At 36.6% G+C, this 23342-nt stretch overlaps 1 protein-coding gene across 1 annotated transcript; it reads left to right on the top strand.

Moving 5' to 3' along the window:
• The first annotated feature begins 5174 nt into the window (after positions 1-5174).
• Positions 5175-22582, top strand: LOC132547428 (uncharacterized). Its single transcript, XM_060211183.1, has 7 exons — positions 5175-5542; positions 6559-6709; positions 11350-11469; positions 19520-19654; positions 19779-19914; positions 21127-21219; positions 22092-22582. The coding sequence occupies exons 1-7, from the start codon at positions 5175-5177 to the stop codon at positions 22277-22279; spliced, it is 1191 nt and encodes a 396-aa protein (XP_060067166.1). The 3' UTR covers positions 22280-22582.
• Positions 22583-23342: the final 760 nt, after the last annotated feature.

The following is a 23342-nucleotide window of genomic DNA, read 5'->3' as shown; positions in this document are numbered from 1 at the left end:
ATAGATATTTGGCCCACTGATGGACATTTTATAGTGCCATCACGCTTAATTGTCATAACCTGAACACGGGACTTCTATACTCATTCGGTACCTTATAGAGATAATGGGCAAAAAAGTCATTGGGGAACCTATTTATTTCCGAAAGACAAGCAGAGAGAAAGAAGTAACAATTTAAAGAGTTTGGCATGACATGGCTAAGGAACAGAAGCTACAGACATCCCCTGGCGGAAGGGGAAGTGACACCCAATTTAAAGACCAGAATCGAGGTAGTGTCTAGAGAGACATAAGGAAGTAAAACGAACGTTTTAGGTTTAGGGGAAAAGATAAATTTAGCGTGCTTTTGAGATCATGAATTGGACAACAGGTACGATTCATTCGCAGGTCAGAGATGTGAAAGGACGGTGAAAGTGTTAAGATATATTTCAGAAGGCACTCCTACCTATACAACAAAAGATATGACTCATCTGCTATAGGTGAGACACGTTGACAACAGTTGCAGTTACGTTGATCAATCATGGTCGCTTGAGGTGGTATATCGTGTCCCACGAGGTGGTAAATCAGGTCCCACGAGGCGGTATATCGTGTCCCACGAGGTGGTATATCAGGTCCCACGAGGTGGTATATCAGGTCCCACGAGGCGGTATATCGTGTCCCACGAGGTGGTATATCGTGTCCCACGAGGTAGTATATCAGGTCCCACGAGGTGGTATATCGTGTCCCACGAGGTAGTATATCGTGTCCCACGAGGCGGTATATCGTGTCCCACGAGGTAGTATATCAGGTCCCACGAGGTGGTATATCGTGTCCCACGAGGTAGTATATCAGGTCCGACGAGGCGGTATATCGTGTCCCACGAGGTAGTATATCAGGTCCGACGAGGTGGTATATCAGGTCCCACGAGTATATCAGGTCCCACGAGGTGGTATATCGTGTCCCACGAGGTAGTATATCAGGTCCCACGAGGTGGTATATCAGGTCCCAAGAGGTAGTATATCGGGACCCACGTGGTGGTATATCGGGACCTCACGCGGTGGTATATCAGGTCCCAGGAGGTAGTATATCAGGTCCCAGGAGATGGTATTCAAGTAATTGGAAACTCCAACAAATATAGCCGATAGGAAAATAGTACAGATAATGACTCTCTATTAAATCTTTCCTATTGTATTGAAATTGAAAGAAAAGAAAAATACACCCATAGGAAAACACTGTTGAACGAAGAGTTTATGTCACCAAAGACTTTTATGATCGTGTCCCACGAAATTATTCTAATATATCGTCTGAGTTTTCAATTATTCTAATTCTTTTCCGAACTGGACGGGATATCAGGTCCCAAATATATCTGTCCCAAGTGATATCGATAGTATATCGTGTCAAGCATGACTCTTTGTCACGTGATTTGACTTACATTTTCAAGATAATGTGAACGGTGTCTCAATTAACCTTTTGGGTATATTGCAAAAGCCATGAAAACAAAACTAAACAAATGGTGATAGGAAAAATAGTCATGCAGTTTGTATGTCATGCTCCTCTGTCAACAAAGTATTACTGGCAGGAATACGATGCTGATTTACTTTTTACAAAAATAAATTATAAGTGTTGAGAGACACGTCCATGTGAAGACCAAAACAATATCATTGTTCTTGTATGGCTATGCCAGGTAATGTCCGCCACAAGTGTCTATTTTATGGATCAGAGGAATAAGGTCTACACAAATGTAGCTTGTTTTTTTTTTATTTGGCAGTTCAGTTTTCAAAAAAAGTGCAATTCTATCTTTGTACCAAGTCTATATTGTCTATATGTTTATACAGCAAGACCCATATTAAAGTCAACAATAGACACATTTGATAATGCATATGAAGTAATATCCTTAATTGGTAACTTCTTTATAGGTAACATCCAACCGTCTCGTCCTGCTAAGACTCATCAGAGATGATAAGCTGCTATACGCCATCACGGCTGTGTTTTATTATTAGTTAAACAATACAGAATTAAGGATTGTGACTGGCGACATTGGAGCTCTCACGTTTCTCGAAAACACCTTTTTGCTATTGATAAAGTCTGTTTGTAATAACTTGGATGAGTTCTACATAATGCTGTAGAAGTTGGTGTTTTTTTCAGCAGGTGTTGTTTGACTGACAGCACGACCAGAGTCTGATGCTCATTAAGTTCCTGACAGCGCATCAGTGCCCGGATTAGATTCCATATACCAGACAATTTACAATGTTTGTTTACGTCTGTTCTGAACCACTCGTAGAATGTATTCTGCAATCTACAACGCTAATCCCGGATGGTCTTTGTCTAAACGGGAAAATAGACATCACTCAATGAGTTATTTCTGATGCTTTTCTCATATGTAAGCACTTGTATTGTAAAAACACAGAATGTCGAATATTTCAAATGAACAAATAAGTTATCCTGAGTTGAAATTTAATTATTAATTGTTAACTTGTAACATTATTGATATAGGCAAGTTCAACACATCCAGTGACGATGTAACACTCTTTTAACTGATAGGTGTAAGTGGATGGTGACCGTGGTAAGATACATTTATAATTAAACCCATAAAGGATCAGATGAAACACTGAAAGTTTCCGGAAACTTCAAGCCAAACAAAATCATGTTTACGGAGCAAGTCCTTAGAACCACAAATGTTTTGAGGAATGTATATGATTGCAAAAGAAAAAAGGGAAAAAGTAAGAACACACTTTATATGAATTTCTAAAGCTCTGAGAGAAGGAGGTTTGATACATTGGAAATGTAATGGATTAATAGAGAGTAATAAAAGGGGGAGTCTGATGTGGGTTCCCTGTTCCTGTTTCCTCACACCTTTAAAGAAAAAACGGAAATGGTATCAAGACCATAGTTCCGTTAACAAAAAAGAACTGGAAATTTTGACCAAGATGACGGCCTTGACCTGTCTTTGCGTCAGTGTCGCGAGTGTGGTAAAAATTTGACCAAAATAACACTGATGGCTAAATTCAGACAACGAAATGTTTATTGGATTTGAGCCTACGAATTTGTCAGACGCAGCACCGGAAATTGTGTCGAAAATAATCTGATAATGATTCAAATATTCAAGAGTTATTTACTAAAAGAAAATACAGTTTCAAATAACTGGCTTAAGCTTGCGTTTAAAATGTGATGCCGAAAATAACAGACACACCGAGCGTCTGTTAAAACAATTTCATTCGATCAGTTTACCAACAGCTATGAAATGTTATTCCCCAAAAAATTAATCTTAGAAAGATATACCTCCAGTTTAATATAAATAGCAACCAATCAAAATGACAGGATTGATGCCTTGACCTGTCGTTGTATTTTCGAGTCTAGCGGAGAGTAGAAAACTCCGGGAGACAATCCTGTCTATATGTGGTATGGCCAACATTCTATGCTGAATCGCTTATATAAGAAAGAGAAGTTTCGATTCGGCTTTGGCAATTGTATTTTTAACGAAAAGTTTCTTTATAGATTAGGTAGAATGAAAGTACCGAAGTTGGAAGACAGTTATGACAAGATCAGAAAACTTCTTAATTGCGTTACAAACCAGCCACGATATGTCCAAATAGAACAATCGTCCGAAATATCTGAAAGTGAACAAGAACCATTGAGCTGAAGTTTAGTCAACTGTTCTTGTGTCTTTTTGTGCTTTTGCCAAAAATGTCGCACACATGTCCTTCATTCAGAATGTAGCTAACTACTATCATGCATGTTGTAGGGAATGTCTATGTAATATTTTTTATTAAACGTAAAAACAAATTTCACCCTTAATACTATAGTAATCGAATAAAAGGGGGGTTCAGACAGATGAATGTATGATGGTATTTGACAATGTAGACAAAGTCGCCAAACAATGGAACGTTTATGAGTTCACTGAAACCTATCCTTTTTTAGAAACATCTACAGGGAACTGGCGCGATCATAACAAGGCGTTAGTAACATATTACTAATTTCTTTTGTTCCAATTTTGTCTAAGTTTTATTAAATTTGAATTGGTATTATGATTATGTGTTGATATTTTGTTTTTTTTTTTCTCCATTGCATCTGAAAAGAGACGATAACTCTAAAACGTTTCATACTGCTTGCTTATTGACGGGAGCTTTCAGACATCTAGTTGACGTTAACTGGTTTATCTTGTTTCACTGACTTTATGTCGGTATCCATCCAGGCTATTTAGAATGTTAATAACACGCACAAGCTGAAAATAAAAAAATGAAAGTACTTGAACAAAACAAGTGTAATGGAAGTGAAGTAAAGGATGAAAAGACACTCGTTCAGGTTGTGTAGAAATGAATGTTTTTAGGTAAACATTTCAGTGAATGAAAGGTATCAGTCAAGTGAAAAGATATATCCTGACGTCAGCAGTCAATTCAAGCGTAAATTTTGTAAGCAAGTAGTTAGACAACCACTAAGTAAAAATCAAGATACAGTTTGATTCTTCATAAGAAAGGATAACTGACAATTTCTTTATTATATACTTCTGCTTCTTAATATCCTTGATAAATCAACAGCCGAATTTGTAAAAACCAGGAGAAATCAACAGCTGAATCAATAAAAACCAGGAGAAATCAACAGCCGAATTTGTAAACACCAGGAGAAATCAACAGCCGAATTTGTAAACACCAGGAGAAATCAACAGCCGAATTTGTAAACACCAGGAGAAATCAACAGCTTTATTCTTCACGTCCTTGAGAAGACGACAGTCAATAACTTACCAACTAGGAAGAATCAACAGCCGAATTATTCATAGCTAAGTGAAATCAACAGGAGAGTATTGTACGTATCCAGAGTAAGGTAACTGAATCGTTTCTATCATACTCCAGGTTCCTGTCTGCGACAAAAATGCAGACTTGTTAAACGCCAAGTTGAAAGTGAAAATACCTTCGTCACCATTCCATTTTATAATTCTATGATTTGAAAATATCACCAAACATGTGACCATAGTCCTATTGCACACACGCGTCCGCCATCTTGTTTTAGGTCATTATATATGCATGTCAAAGGTCAACTGGATATAAACATCCCGTCGCGATAAACATGGCGGCCTGCGGATTTGACGTTTACATCTGTATGTTTATCCATTGTTTTTTTTTTACTTTTCACTGAAACTTTTGTGACACATATATTTATATTGTTCATCATGTTTTATATTTATATATTTACACATATTTTACACCATGGACATCACTGCATCGAGTCTAGATGACTTTTTACACTGGAAAAAAGACGCTCTTCGTAAGTACCTATGTGATCGAGAATTATCTCGTAATGGCAATAGATCAGAACTGGCTGCGTTATGCTTTGCTGCACTATCTGTGAATTTGCCACTGAAAAATTCATCTATTGAACTTTCAAAGGAAAATGAAAAGGTTTATCATAAGTTGTTATGTATTGACGGTACTGTACATATTACATCTTTCCTGGTGACAAGTGAACGCGAAGAGCAGGCTAACATTCAGTTGAGTTCAGAGCCCCATACTGTATGGGTTTGCTGTGACAAGAAGACAGGGGGCATCAAGTCAGCTTACTGCTCTTGCACAGCTGGGTAAGAACAATAACACACACATTTTTGCTTGACTATAATATGTATTTGTTGAAATGGAGACCAATTGATCAACTTGATATCATATATACAGTACACTTGTCAAAGGAAACAATATACATTAATGCAATTAAAAGTGTGTTCAGAAGCAAGTTATATCTTTTATATCTATCCCTTGCTGATGAGGAAACATTAACCACATAATACACAATACATTTTACTTTTTTGTACACAATTAGGTGACAATACCTACTCTACTAGAAAGGACAATTGTGTTAATTAAAAATGTGACAGTTTTACCACAACTGTGATTTATTTTACCACCTTGTCACGTATATAAGTGTATGTTGATATTTTTTACAGACATATATTTTTGGACAGACATGTAATCATGTGGCAGGATTACTGTTCCGTAGAGAACATGCAAATACGACCGGACTTACATCATGCACCTCTAGTAGATGTGCTTGGGTAGCCCCTGGTAACACTGGAACCCTTCCAACTAGCAAACTCAAGGACATGGCTTTCAAGAAATCCCAATATGGCAAAAAAAGTAAATATATATTCTGCAACAGGTAGTTTATAATTGTCATGTGAAAAATACACAGCTGCCTTCATTGGGATTTAAACTTGTGATCCTTTGGCCTCTTAAAGCCCAACATATCACTCTATCACTATAGGAAAATTCCTGTTAGCCATAGCAAGTAAAGAGACTTGTGCCCTTTACTTTTACATAAATATATATGAATTGTTGCACAGCAAGCTTAAATAAAAAGAAAATTATTCTGTTGACTGAGTAAACAAACTCAGTGTAGTTCATTATAACATTTCAATTTAAAACCACAGGTGAGAAATAGTCTCCACATATTTATGATCTTTTAACAAATCAAGTTTGATATAAATACAAATGTACATGTCATGTTTTACTTAATAATTATACATAATTTATTTAATATACAAGCCAAACCAATTTTTGCAATAACATCATTGTAAATTGATTTTATTTCACTCTAATATAGCATCTCGACCATTAGTAGGAAATTTGAAGGCCGGTTTGAATGTCCTTCCTTGCGATGCCAATACTTCAACAATCAGAAACAGCTTGCTGGCAAAACTCAGAGAGGTCCAACCAACTGCACGTGTATTGAAAACTTCTATGCTTTTGATGTCGTAAAGGCCTAGCACTTGGCAGTTAAATGTGGGGATCAAATGTTATTGTACAATACGTCCATGTACAAATCTTTTTTTTTTCCATAAAAAGTCAATAAAACTCCATGAGCGAAAATAAGAAACATTTCCTTTAGTATCAGATCAATATGTTTACAGTACTGGACGTAATTCTTTGTCCGTCACTTACACTAAGCATAACACAAACGGTCGCCATTGCTGAAGAAGAACCCGGATGTGGTGTTTTATATCCAGTTGACCTATGACCTAAGAGTTACCGGAAACGTGCAATACGACTATGATCATGTCTATATCTACGTGTGTGTACTATGCTGCCTATATACGATAATTTTGGGTACATCTTAAAAAATGTAAGTTTAAGTATTCATGTGATTACCAAACGAGGCTGTTTTGAAAAGTCTTTTTTTTTTGGGGGGGGGGGGGGGGGGGGGGGGGGTGTTTACCATACATTTTTGTACAAATTTATACAAATGTAATATATGTACATTTGTTTGACTATATTTACCGGATATCAAGCCTACCTCTTCTCATATTACTTATGGCTACCAAGCTTATATCTATAACGCTGTTTATTTTTTAAGCTCTAAACTGTAAGCTTATGTATCGACACCTATCATGATAATATCGCTTTTTTCAACCACAATTGTTTTTATAATAACGCCAGTATTGAATAAAAATACATACTTGTATTTTCTGAAGTAATACCGCTAGTATCCAAGGTGATGTGCGTATCTTGAGATCTGATTAATTTACTTTGGTCAATAAAGATTTTCCACTGACAACGCGCGGTATGTTAGCCTACGTGCATATATTCGCCGGCTTGTAATGATCGGCGCGCCTACTTTAACAATCCATTATCGTATTTTGTATTCGGTTTTAAATACATACACGGTATATACTTGTCAAAGGGTTGTACATGAAATAACTGATATACTTATAATGTCCTTTATGTAACCTACGAATTTCTCATCTTAATATTAGATCTCTAATAAGATTGGCATTGTTGAAGCGGAGTTAAATGGTAATGATATCGTTTGCTTAACTGAAACTCATCTCACATCTGATATACCTGATACTAAGCTTATAATACCTAATTACTTTGAAAATCTTCATAGGTTAGATAGGAAAACAGGTCCTGGTGGTGGGATACTTATACATTACAAAAACTATATAAGACGATGTGATCTCGAACGGGATGAGGTTGAAATGATATGGGTGGAAATATATGTTGAGTCACACAAGTTCCTGTTAGCTTGTCTCTGTAGACCTGAATCACCAGTCAGCTATTGGGAAAACTTAGACTCAGTAATTGATAAAGCTGTAAACACCAACTTAGATATAGTAATTACTGGTGATATAAACATGAACATGCTAAATCTCCAACCCCATTCTCATCTTGCTAGACTGATGATGACAAAATTTAATCTTTCAAGTTTTATCACTGAGCCCACTTGTATCACTTCAACCTCATCCACATCAATTGATATTGTCTTTTCTAATAACATTAATCTAGTTAGATATGCATATGTTTTTCCTCCTATACGTAGTGACCATTCTCTGATACAGTTCAATATTTCGTAAACAGTCTACAAGCAACAAAGCTATCAGAAAATATTTATGTATCAAGATGCAGATTATAATGAGTAGATGTATTTTTGGGAAGTGATTGGATAAACCTTAACAATATTCTATGTTACACTATAAAACAGTTATTTGATGAATGTATGCCCTTTAAATATGTGACTATTAGGCCAAATGATAAGAAATGGATGACAAATGATATTAGACTACTTATAAGACAAAGAAATAGGACTCATAGGTAACCTAAAACTACTAACTCTGCTCTTCATCGACTATAGAAACAAAAGAAATGAAACTATTAGTAAAATACGTGATGCAAAGAAATCTTACATGGAACATCTTCAAAAATCAGTAGCCGACAGATCTATTCCTCCTGATAAATGGTGGAAAATTGCAAGAAATGTTCTTAATATAACCAATAAATCTTCTATCCCCCACTTAATCACAATCACTCATTTATCTAACATCCATTTGACAAAGCTGAATGCTTAAATAAATACTTTCTATCAATTTCGACTACTTCTGAAAATACTGAACCCTTACCTGAAATTGTCAATGATTATCCTCACTCTATAAATAATGTTGTGATTACTCAACAAGATGTTAAGGATCAATTATTTCTTTAAATGGTAATAAACCTGCTGGACCAGATGGCATGATTCCTAAAATAATCAAACGACTTCATCCATCTATTCTCCTCCCTCTCACTCTCCTATTTAATAAATCTTTAGAAACAGGTATTATTATTTACACCCGAAGACTCTACTGTAAATCAGTTATTATCTATTTACCATGCCATTGTTAATTGCCTAGATCAAAATAAAGAAATCCGATTTATATTCTGTGACATAAGTAAAGCTTTCGATAGGGTTTGGCATAATGGACTGCTTTAAAAATTGAAATCTTATGGTGTTACAGGTAATCTATTAAATTGGCTTGAACTTTTTTCTATCTAATAGGAAACAGAGAGTACTGACAGAAGGTTATGCATCAACCTTTGACCCTGTCCAAGCTGGGGTACCACAAGGCTCGGTTCCCGTGCCATTACTATTTTTATTATATATTAATGATATAGTTGAATGCGTCTCTAGTAAAATAAAATCATTTGCAGATGATACATCTCTCTGTGGTACATGTGATAGTAATCCCATTGAATTGGCACAGAATCTTTCAGATGACTTGACAAACATAATGCTGTGGGCCAATAAATTGGATATTAAATCCAGTCCTTCCAAAACTGAATCTGTAGTATTTTCAAGAAAAACTGACAAAAACCACCCAATGATTACATTTTATGATCAACCAATTACTGAAAACAAACTTCATACACATCTAGGTCTTACTCTTAGTGATGATGCAAAGTGGAATCAACACATATCTGATATCTATGAAAAAGCGTTTAAAAGGGTAAATATCTTAAGGTTACTGGAAAAACAAAATTGATAGAAAATCTCTTACTACCTTGTATACTTCGTACATTAGGTCAATTATTGAATACGCAAATGTTGTTTGGGATAACTGTACACTGGCTCAAAAAAAATATTGGAATCCATACAACTAGAGACTGCTAGATTACTTACAGGTTTACGTAGAGGGACATCACATGATAAATTATATAGGGAACTAGGATGGGAAACCCTGAGTAGTAGAAGATATAAACATCAACTTATCTTAATGTATAAAATAATAAATAATGGAACTCCAGATTACTTAAGTGAAATAATTCAACCTTATATACATGATGAAACCCAAGACAGATATCCCTTGCGTACTAATATAATTTTTGATCACCCATTGTGTCGCACAGTAAATTATAAGTTTCTTTCCATGTATATTTCATGAGATTAATAGACTTGCCTCAGATATCAGTAATATAAATTCCACATCTCAGTTGAAAACGTTATTGAACAAGAATCAATATATATCATCTGCTTTTAAATTTCTAGGTTATCGTGATGCAAACATTATACTGTGCCAGTAAAGAAATAACGCTAGTAATCTTAACTATGATCATTTCAAAGATCACCTAATAAAATCTCCAATGTGTGAGTGCACTCAATCTTCTGAAACTACCCTACACTTCTTCATTGAGTACAATAGATATAGCGATATTCGACAGACCCTACGACAGAACTTGAATCATGATACTCATAATCATTTATGTGTAAATGTCTTATTACACGGTTGTGGTCTTTGTAATGATTTACAAAACAGAGTCATCCTATCACAGATTTTATTTCACGTTCTAAAAGATTCCCATTTTTCAATGCCTAATTTACACATCATTCTAATGATGCATGATTTTATTTCCACAACGAAGAATTATCTCATTGAATGTAGTATTGTAGTATTGTAAACATCCTATATGTACCTTTAGTAATTCCTATTTATCCATTAAACCCCCAGATTGACTACTACTATAACAGTACTACACATACCTGATGTATTATTATGAATTATCATCTCTTACATTTTCTCTCATATACTAGAATTAATCACAATGTAAGTCTAGTTTGGGCAGCTAAGATGACTATTTTCACTTATGTAACTATATGAAGTAACTCCTTCTTATTTAAATAAGCAATCTTCATATTATATAGATAGGACTTGTTGTAACCTTACTTACAAACTATGTACATCTATTTGTTGAAATTGGTGTTATCTGCAGGGAGAAAAATCAAATATGAATAATATGAAACTATCCCAGATGTGATCATCTTGATTAATGCTCAAACTCAATAGACATGACAATGGATTACTTCCTAACATAATCCTGAATAAGTTTGTTTACAATAAGGAGTTACTTCCCCTTATATCTTTCTTTAACAAAATTGAATATATAAATATATATAATATATATATGTCTGTTTGTTTGTTTACCACAGGTCCAATTCCTTTTGACATTTGTCAATAAAATTTGATGATATTGAAAATACCAAAAATCTGCTGTCGTTTTCATAAGTAGATACTGATGTCACACCACGTTATATATCATATATCATACGTTACAATTCCCTAAGATGCTCTATTTCACATTTTAGGTCCCTGTGATTATATCCATGACTACGAAAATCAATCCATCGGACTGGACGGTGTTTGAGTCCAAAGATGAAATACAGAAGGTGGAATATTATAATGATATAGCAACAATGTATGACCGGGTAGGTACATCAGGTATTGCAGTATATCGAATCTACGGCACTATATTTGGAATGTATGTGATGGTAGGTACAACAGGTATAGGGATATCTACAATGTATGTGATGGTAGATACAACAGGTGTAGGGATATCTACAATGTATGTGATGGTAGATACAACAGGTGTAGGCATATCTACCATGTATGTGATGATAGATACAACAGGTGTAGGGATATCTACAATGTATGTCGGGGTAGATACAACAGGTGTAGGGATATCTACAATGTATGTCGGGGTAGGTACAACAGGTGTAGGGATATCTACAATGTATGTGATGGTAGATACAACAGGTGTAGGGATATCTACAATGTCTGTCGGGGTAGGTACAACAGGTGTAGGGATATCTACAATGTATGTCGGGGTAGGTACAACAGGTGTAGGGATATCTGCAATGTATGTCGGGGTAGGTACAACAGGTGTAGGGATATCTACAATGTATGTCGGGGTAGGTACAACAGGTGTAGGGATATCTGCAATGTATGTCGGGGTAGGTACAACAGGTGTAGGGATATCTGCAATGTATGTCGGGGTAGATACAACAGGTGTAGGGATATCTACAATGTATGTCGGGGTAGGTACAACAGGCGTAGGGATATCTACAATGTATGTCGGGGTAGATACAACAGGTGTAGGGATATCTACAATGTATGTCGGGGTAGGTACAACAGGTGTAGGGATATCTGCAATGTATGTGATGGTAGATACAACAGGTGTAGGGATATCTACAATGTATGTGATGGTAGATACAACAGGTGTAGGGATATCTACCATGTATGTCGGGGTAGATACAACAGGTGTAGGGATATCTACAATGTATGTCGGGGTAGGTACAACAGGTGTAGGGATATCTGCAATGTATGTCGGGGTAGGTACAACAGGTGTAGGGATATCTGCAATGTATGTCGGGGTAGATACAACAGGTGTAGGGATATCTACAATGTATGTGATGGTAGATACAACAGGTGTAGGGATATCTACAATGTCTGTCGGGGTAGGTACAACAGGTGTAGGGATATCTACAATGTATGTCGGGGTAGGTACAACAGGTGTAGGGATATCTGCAATGTATGTCGGGGTAGGTACAACAGGTGTAGGGATATCTACAATGTATGTCGGGGTAGGTACAACAGGTGTAGGGATATCTGCAATGTATGTCGGGGTAGGTACAACAGGTGTAGGGATATCTGCAATGTATGTCGGGGTAGATACAACAGGTGTAGGGATATCTACAATGTATGTCGGGGTAGGTACAACAGGCGTAGGGATATCTACAATGTATGTCGGGGTAGATACAACAGGTGTAGGGATATCTACAATGTATGTCGGGGTAGGTACAACAGGTGTAGGGATATCTGCAATGTATGTGATGGTAGATACAACAGGTGTAGGGATATCTACAATGTATGTGATGGTAGATACAACAGGTGTAGGGATATCTACCATGTATGTCGGGGTAGATACAACAGGTGTAGGGATATCTACAATGTATGTCGGGGTAGGTACAACAGGTGTAGGGATATCTGCAATGTATGTCGGGGTAGGTACAACAGGTGTAGGGATATCTGCAATGTATGTCGGGGTAGATACAACAGGTGTAGGGATATCTACAATGTATGTCGGGGTAGGTACAACAGGCGTAGGGATATCTACAATGTATGTGATGGTAGATACAACAGGTGTAGGGATATCTACAATGTATGTCGGGGTAGGTACAACAGGTGTAGGGATATCTGCAATGTATGTGATGGTAGATACAACAGGTGTAGGGATATCTACAATGTATGTGATGGTAGATACAACAGGTGTAGGGATATCTACAATGTATGTGATGGTAGATACAACAGGTGTAGGGATATCTGCAATGTATGTCGGGGTAGGTACAACAGGTGTAGGGATATCTACAATGTCTGTCGGGGTAGGTACAACAGGTGTAGGGATATCTACAATGTATGTCGGGGTAGGTACAACAGGTGTAGGGATATCTGCAATGTATGTCGGGGTAGGTACAACAGGTGTAGGGATATCTACAATGTATGTCGGGGTAGGTACAACAGGTGTAGGGATATCTGCAATGTATGTCGGGGTAGGTACAACAGGTGTAGGGATATCTGCAATGTATGTCGGGGTAGATACAACAGGTGTAGGGATATCTACAATGTATGTCGGGGTAGGTACAACAGGCGTAGGGATATCTACAATGTATGTCGGGGTAGATACAACAGGTGTAGGGATATCTACAATGTATGTCGGGGTAGGTACAACAGGTGTAGGGATATCTGCAATGTATGTGATGGTAGATACAACAGGTGTAGGGATATCTACAATGTATGTGATGGTAGATACAACAGGTGTAGGGATATCTACCATGTATGTCGGGGTAGATACAACAGGTGTAGGGATATCTACAATGTATGTCGGGGTAGGTACAACAGGTGTAGGGATATCTGCAATGTATGTCGGGGTAGGTACAACAGGTGTAGGGATATCTGCAATGTATGTCGGGGTAGATACAACAGGTGTAGGGATATCTACAATGTATGTCGGGGTAGGTACAACAGGCGTAGGGATATCTACAATGTATGTGATGGTAGATACAACAGGTGTAGGGATATCTACAATGTATGTCGGGGTAGGTACAACAGGTGTAGGGATATCTGCAATGTATGTGATGGTAGATACAACAGGTGTAGGGATATCTACAATGTATGTGATGGTAGATACAACAGGTGTAGGGATATCTACAATGTATGTCGGGGTAGGTACAACAGGTGTAGGGATATCTACAATGTATGACACGGTAGGTACAACAGGTGTAGGGATATCTACAATGTATGTGATGGTAGATACAACAGGTGTAGGGATATCTACAATGTATGTCGGGGTAGGTACAACAGGTGTAGGGATATCTGCAATGTATGTCGGGGTAGGTACAACAGGTGTAGGGATATCTACAATGTATGTGATGGTAGATACAACAGGTGTAGGGATATCTACAATGTATGTCGGGGTAGGTACAACAGGTGTAGGGATATCTGCAATGTATGTGATGGTAGATACAACAGGTGTAGGGATATCTACAATGTATGTGATGGTAGATACAACAGGTGTAGGGATATCTACAATGTATGTGATGGTAGATACAACAGGTGTAGGGATATCTGCAATGTATGTCGGGGTAGGTACAACAGGTGTAGGGATATCTGCAATGTATGTCGGGATAGGTACAACAGGTGTAGGGATATCTACAATGTATGTGATGGTAGAAACAACAGGTGTAGGGATATCTACAATGTATGTCGGGGTAGATACAACAGGTGTAGGGATATCTACAATGTATGTCGGGGTAGGTACAACAGGTGTAGGGATATCTGCAATGTACGTCATGGTAAGAGTGTATTATTTACAAATGAACCACATGATTAGTCAACGAAACTGTGTATTTCATACTATGCCATGTAATTATACGTCAAATCTTGTAACATCAGGTTTTCTAAACAATGACAAAAATAACAATGAAACCATCAGGTATACTGAAATGCATAGGATATATCCAAACCTCATATAACCCAATAACAGTTTCCCATACATCAATATGAAGCATACAAAAGTGGGAAGCGGAATGTTGCTATGTAGAAATGGAAAATTTGTCGTCGATTATCTTAATGATCAAGCTATCATACGTCTTAATGAAGAGCTGTTTCTTGATTGCAAAGTAAATATCGAGATGAGAGGTTTATGAAGAAGAGTTTAGATGATATATCGGATGGAAATGGTTGTTGAATCCCTTGTTATCATAACCAGTGCAGGGTATCGTGGTTAACTTTCCATACGAGGCTGAATTTATTCAAATCAGATCACAAAGACAAGTCCTTCAATTTCACTTCTAGATGTATTAGTAATACATTAATAACACAAAGATCAGGTCCATCGTGTATACCCAACAGAATATGATAACGCACACGACAGACTCTTTTACATCAGCAGCTTACCTCGATCTTTCCCTATAATGAAACCAACATTGATAGTGTTCCACAGAGTTGAATATTAATTCATGATTTACATAGCAACAAGTTTGTTTCCCAAACCCACGGTGTTACCATTTCGCAGCTGATTTAAGGGCTTGTTCCCATTACCAACCTTGTGTGTCAGTCCGTACTTGCGCATTATTATCATTGCGTGCAGGATGTTTACAAACAGACACACACGAAACAGGATTTCAAGTTAATGGAGATTACATGATTATCACTTTGGGGTTCTTCGTTATATGCGTGAATGTTTGGGCGTGTTTCTTGATCGTTTTTTTTTCATTTGGGAACTTGACATTACTTACGTGGATAGACCAATATCTACATTTCGAGAGTCGTCGATGAAGATAGAAAAGCACAACGAACACTTGTATTCAAATATAAGGACGACAATCTTGCGTAATAACTGTGACAATAATCACACTTTTGTGTACACGGTTTCGTATTATCTAAGTGGGCGAGGTATTATTTACCGGGCGCTAGACCACGCTTGGATCACGTTACTGTTTAAACAATCAGCAGACCTGGATGTTCGCAGTGACCAGCCCATTTCTCTAACACTTGTACCTGAGTATCGGTAAATATGGCGACATCGAACATAAATTAGACTGTTTGCATACTTTTTCTGACTACGCTTTACTTTTTAGAATATAAATCTTGTAATCTTGACATTCCTTTCTGCCAACACAATTGTCATAGCTCACCATATGAAATAGCATGTATAGAATGTAGTGTTTAGTTTCAAGTGTTAGTGATGATACCATGTGTAGTATGTAGTGTATAGGTTTAAGCATTAGTGGTGATAATATGTGTAGTATGTAGTGTTTAGTTTGAAGTGTTAATGGTGATAACATGTGTAGTATGTAGTGTTTAGTTTGAAGTGTTAATGGTGATAACATGTGTAGTATGTAGTGTTTAGTTTGAAGTGTTAGTGGTGATAACATGTGTAGTATGTAGTGTTTAGTTTGAAGTGTTAGTGGTGATACCATGTGTAGTATGTAGTGTTTAGTTTGAAGTGTTAGTGGTGATACCATGTGTAGTATGTAGTGTTTAGGTTTAAGCGTTAGTGGTGATACCATGTGTAGTATGTAGTGTTTAGTTTGAAGTGTTAGTGGTGATACCATGTGTAGTATGTAGTGTTTAGGTTTCAGCGTTAATGGTGATAATATGTGTAGTATGTAGTGTTTAGTTTGAAGTGTTAATGGTGATAACATGTGTAGTATGTAGTGTTTAGTTTGAAGTGTTAATGGTGATAACATGTGTAGTATGTAGTGTTTAGTTTGAAGTGTTAATGGTGATACCATGTGTAGTATGTAGTGTTTAGTTTGAAGTGTTAGTGGTGATACCAGGTATAGTATGTAGTGTTTAGTTTGAAGTGTTAATGGTGATACCATGTGTAGTATGTAGTGTTTAGGTTTCAGCGTTAATGGTGATAACATGTGTATTATGTAGTGTTTAGTTTGAAGTGTTAGTGGTGATACCATGTATAGTATGTAGTGTTTAGTTTGAAGTGTTAATGGTGATAACATGTGTAGTATGTAGTGTTTAGTTTGAAGTATTAGTGGTGATACCATGTATAGTATGTAGTGTTTAGTTTGAAGTGTTAATGGTGATAACATGTGTAGTATGTAGTGTTTAGTTTGAAGTGTTAATGGTGATACCATGTGTAGTATGTAGTGTTTAGGTTTCAGCGTTAATGGTGATAACATGTGTAGTATGTAGTGTTTAGTTTGAAGTGTTAGTGGTGATACCATGTATAGTATGTAGTGTTTAGTTTGAAGTGTTAATGGTGATACCATGTGTAGTATATAGTGTTTAGTTTGAAGTGTTAATGGTGATAACATGTGTAGTATATAGTGTTTAGTTTGAAGTGTTAATGGTGATACCATGTGTAGTATGTAATGTATAGGTTTAAGCGTTAGTGGTGATACCATGTGTAGTATGTAGTGTTTAGTTTGAAGTGTTAGTGGTGATAACATGTGTAGTATGTAGTGTTTAGTTTGAAGTGTTAATGGTGATACCATGTGTAGTATGTAGTGTTTAGGTTTCAGCGTTAGTGGTGATAACATGTGTAGTATGTAGTGTTTAGTTTGAAGTGTTAGTGGTGATACCATGTGTAGTATGTAGTGTTTAGGTTTCAGCGTTAATGGTGATAACATGTGTAGTATGTAGTGTTTAGGTTTCAGCGTTAATGGTGATAATATGTGTAGTATGTAGTGTTTAGTTTGAAGTGTTAATGGTGATAACATGTGTAGTATGTAGTGTTTAGTTTGAAGTGTTAATGGTGATAACATGTGTAGTATGTAGTGTTTAGTTTGAAGTGTTAATGGTGATAGCATGTGTAGTATGTAGTGTTTAGTTTGAAGTGTTAATGGTGATAACATGTGTAGTATATAGTGTTTAGTTTGAAGTGTTAATGGTGATACCATGTGTTGTATGTAATATATAGGTTTAAGCGTTAGTGGTGATACCATGTATAGTATGTAGTGTATAGGTTTAAGCGTTAGTGGTGATACCATGTATAGTATGTAGTGTTTAGGTTTCAGCGTTAGTGGTGATAACATGTGTAGTATGTAGTGTTTAGTTTGAAGTGTTAGTGGTGATACCATGTATAGTATGTAGTGTTTAGGTTTAAGCGTTAGTGGTAATACCATGTGTAGTATGTAGTGTATAGTTTGAAGTGTTAATGGTGATACCATGTATAGTATGTAGTGTTTAAGCGTTAGTGGTGATACACCGTAATGGTAAGGGTACACAAGTCAGATTATACCAAATTATTGTGATTAGGTATCGACATTTTTTACTGATGTTGAGTAAATAAACTTCAGAGCTTCGACCCTAAACATTCAAACGCTGATTGTGGAAAAAATAAGTAATTTCCAGAGGTATGCCCCATGCTAACAGAAGGGTCTACTATTTGTCTACCATCGCCATTTTTTAAAGCTCAAAGTATAAATCCTTCAATACATTTACTATATCTGTATACATTTTGATAGAAATTAGAACTTGGACTTAACCACGTGACCTACCGAGGTCTTGGGATGTTCGACGTGTTTTTCTAAACTTACAAGCTATATTGTATCATTGCATAAATAATTAGGACAGATATTAACACACGCCCTGAGCATAAGTTGACTTACAGAAAAGAACTACCTTTGGTAACCTTCGACTTTAACAAAGGCGTCTGACTAGAAATAGTGTGGCTATATAGTGATGTACATTCATTAAGGGTATTGGTATCATGAGACTTCTCCTGTTTGGAAATCATATGGATAAAGAAATGACCTTTCGATTAGAGTGCGACATGCATATGAAAATGACGATTTTTTTATTTCCACGGTTATCGTTTGAATGCCGACAAGTGCTTTTTGCTTATTTCCGTTACTTCATAAAGGATCGGTGTTCTGAATTTTATCGACTCCATACAGAAATAAAAATGTCGATAGAACGTTAGAATAATTCGGACTAATTATGTGACATCACCTGCAGTTGATTCGTTTATGTTATGAGAACAACGGTTTCAAACGATGCACGCTAGCGGCCATTATTCAAAGGAACGGTACACGAATAGTGACACGGAAGAGAAAGTCGCTATTTACAACAAATGGGCATTAACTTATGATGATGTGAGTAACATTCAACATTCATTTATACAGAAGAAAGTCAGGTATAGATATTTTGACATACTAAGTCTATCCAATCTCAAAAGAAAAACAGGTTAATATCAACAAGACCACCAGGCATACTAACGATCATCGGTCACATAGCACGATAGTGTATATCCTTATTTTCCCGTAGCCATCGACAACATTTATTTGGATATAATCAAATGCAACCTGTTGCCCAGTTCGTGGATCAATAAAATATCCTTGGAAAAACAATGAGAAACATTTATTTGAAATATGTTTATAAAACAAGTTCTATGTCACTTGACCACAATTAAGTATATGTATAACATTTCTACGAAAGAAATGGATTTTCGTCTAGGATTATGGGACCGATCGCCGAACTGGTCCTTTCTTCGCAGCAGCCGGTCTTGGAGCATGCGTGGTTGATGAAGAACGTCGGAAGTCTGTGCGTATACTTGATGTTGCAGCAGGAACAGGCACTGTTGCGTTAGAGGTAAATGTTCATTAGATCATGCATTGATCGAATCATCCCTGTAATCTAATACTACGGAATTTGTATAATTTTCACTGTAATTACTGTAATTCACTAATGTGGACGTTGTTACCATGCTGTTAAGTTACAGAAGTTGGGTTTCGCCGAGATTGACGCTCTGGACCCTTCCCCCGGAATGCTCGACAAAGCTCGAGCAAAAGGAATCTACAAGAACATATTTTGTCAGTTTCTAACTGAACAACCCTGCGACATACCGACTGGTCAGTATCAGAACACACTAATACACAAACCTATGGTCTGTTAGTATGTATAGTATCAAGGGTTGTAACGACACCAAAAGGAGAGTCTGACTTTTTGTATCTAAATGATGTTTTAATCCCTTATGAACTGTAAAATTTAGTTAAATAATAAATGATATTTAATCGTAAGGAGATATTCCTCTGGACTGTGTCATCAGCCAAGTTGGTCAGGCATTCTGCAAGTTATCTAGTAATGAATTCCAAAATGTCGATTATGCTCGCTAGACATTTGCCTGTACACTGCAATATTTACAAGACAGTATATTTATCATTAAAACTGTTGTGTGAAAAGATAGTGAGAACAAAGGGTATATCAGGGTACGACAGACTCTTTTGCCATCAACTGATAGTGCAGACCATATTTGGTCAAAAACGCAGTCTTGAGAACTTCTGGCAACAAACTAAAAATGATATCAAATACGAAAAAATGAAACAGATTTCTTATACTTACGAGAGGACAGTACATGTAACATTCTTAACGTAGATAATATTTCATTTTCACTAATTTGACATGTGTATTAAAATCCTGCTGGTATGTATGTAAAGTCCCAGTCAGATTCTCGTTAATGGCATTGATAGCTCACGGAATAGAGTTTATGACTAGGAGATAATTCCTTCCTATGTTATTACAATATCTAAACAACTAAGCAACAATAGCTGTAATGAGAGTTTGTAGAGTATAACGGGACCTGAAACGCTCTTACAGGCATTCAATACTTCGTTCAGGACGAATATGTTCATGCAGCGATGTCGATAATATATCGGTACCACAAGCCATTACTAGTCCTCATCGGAAACCGGGATGGGGCTTTAGATTTGTGTGTCAGTCCGTACTTGCGCATTATTATCCATGCGCTAAATGTTGCTTGAACTTCAAATTTGGAATATGGGTTCATCTTGTTTCGGTTACCTGTAGTGTATCAAAGGTCACTTGGAACTACATTGTAAATTTTGACCTATGACCTATATTAAAGAATAATCTTAACGGCTCTATAGCTTACACTGCTAGTCACTTGAACTTCATACCTGGACCGTGGGCAAACTAGCAGTGCATTCTTGGCATGTAATTTCACATTGGATGGGGACTGTAATTCGCTGAATGGTCTTGTTATTTGAATCGATGCCTGTTTGTTTGATTTAAATATTTCTTTACTGTTTCTTTGCTGTCGACAGGAAGTTATGATTGCGTGGTCATGTGCAGCGCCATAGGATCTGGTCACGTGCCAGCAGGTGCCTTTGTAGAGATTCTGCGGATCACGCGCCCAGGTACACATATCCGTAATGTGGTTGTATTTCATATCATAATAGAAGTATATATAATTATAACTTTTAAAGTACAATATCTTGTGATTATATTTCTTTGTTTGATATAAAGATAATAAAGCTTTTTAAATTTGTCAGATTTCTAGTGTAAGATCTATAATGATTAAAAGTATAAATACATGTAATACACAAGGTAGAATGTAGTGTCACATTATCAAGAAACAACAAATTAAATACCAGCAGAAGTTATAATTCATTTCCAATTCGATGAAACTAGGGTAAATGTGAACAAAAGAAACTCGCATAAAAATGTAGGGAGAATAAGACCAGGTGTTCCGGAAGGGTAAGCGTCTCCTTCTCCATCGACGAAGCCCGTGATGACAGAACTTGGAATAGTAGCCAGATGTTTGAATATCGTATTTTTACAATTAATTAGACAAGACAGCAAGGGTTCCTACATAAACGAGGGCGGTCCGTATCCTTATCATGAATAGGCAGTCTAAATTATTTTGATACTGAAGCATAATTAGTCAGTGTGTCTTCTTTTGAAATATTGGTTCATGTTTACATAGAAATTACTCGGTCAGGTATAGGAGAAAATTACTTCTTCGTGGGTATGAAAGGTAGCTTAAAAATCCACCATCAGAGTCCAGATATGTTCAAATTGATTATCGTTGGTGTGGGGTCAAATATCATATAAACCCTTGGGAGGGTTATCATAGATTGTCGTTGCACTTTTCAACTTTAACATGCGGCCTTTAAATGTTCTCCCACATCTGTCATATTTAGATATTAATTACTTTGTAACTCTACATATAATCTGTGTTGCCTCTTTCACTATGACCTGGTGTTAGTTACAACATTTCTTCTATCAGGTGGATTCATCGTCCTCGCTGCCAACAGTTTAAATTTACATAAGGAAACTGGGAACTGTCGGCAAGAATTCTGTCAGGTGTTCGATTCACTGGAGGCTCAGGGCAAATGGATCAAAGTCACAGAGAAGACATTTCCTAATTATAGCGGGGATGCCGACGGGATTCTTATGACATTCAGAGTGTGCTAGCGATGTCATATTAATGATAGGATCCTCATCACATCCATTTTATTCCAGATTGTTTTCAATTAAGTTTATTTTTTGGCATTTGTGTGCTGTATTGGTGTGAGGCCGAAAGCCTAATACGGCCAACCGAGGGGAAATAACCTTGGCAAATATTGAAAATACTAATTCATAATCAGATCATTAACCAACTTCTCCATTTATTTGTAAAGTTTTCTGGTTGTTTTAATGCTTATGCACAATGTACATTATAATTATCGGTACAAAGTTCTCTTTGTCATGGTAAAATATAAACAAATTGATTGTAACTTGAGCTGTACTGTCTTAATTTGAAAAGGATGAAACAATAAACATGTTTATATAGAACAACCAATTATTAATTTATTTGTATTCATAACGAATAGCTTAAACTAGATTGGACATGAAATATATCTATTTGTACAAGCTTAAACACTTCTATTTACGTTTGCTTCAATAAGGATGTCTGTGTATTGATCACTATCTAGATTCAGGTGTGTTGGATATATGATCAGAAATACACCAGTAACCACCTTAATCGCTTACGGTTTCATCGAACACAAGCATGCCAAAACTAGATGAGATCGTGAAAACTAACCCGTCTCTCAAAATAAAAACCCTCCAAGAATGGAAAAGCTCGATGACGTCATGACAACTATCCCGTCGGTCCAAATACCTTTAGCGCTGGGATGACGCCATATTTAATTGGCCGCTATACGTGATATGGACCTGATTACCTGTCTCAGTACACCTTATCTCTGCTATACTGTGCTCGTTGTATTGTTGAAGCCAAGTCTAGAGGAGTGTAGAAAAAACTGCGGAAGGCAATCCTGTCTATAAGCGGTATGACCAATATTCTATGCTGTTTAGAATCGCTTATATAACAAAGAGAGATCCAGATTCGACTTTAGCAATTGTATTTTCGACGAAAATTTTCATTAGATATCATGTTGGAACACAATTATGATAAAATCAGAGAACCCCCAAAATAGCTTTACAAACCAAACACTTTAATGTCGAAGTAGAATAAATCGTTCTAAATATCTGAAAG

The sequence above is a fragment of the Ylistrum balloti genome, unplaced genomic scaffold (genome assembly GCF_031769215.1).
Source record: "Ylistrum balloti isolate Yb309-2 unplaced genomic scaffold, AGI_CSIRO_Ybal_v1 Utg369954, whole genome shotgun sequence".
Lineage (NCBI taxonomy): Eukaryota > Metazoa > Mollusca > Bivalvia > Pectinida > Pectinidae > Ylistrum > Ylistrum balloti.
Note: the sequence above shows the minus strand (reverse complement) of the source record. Positions and strands in the feature narration are given on the sequence as shown.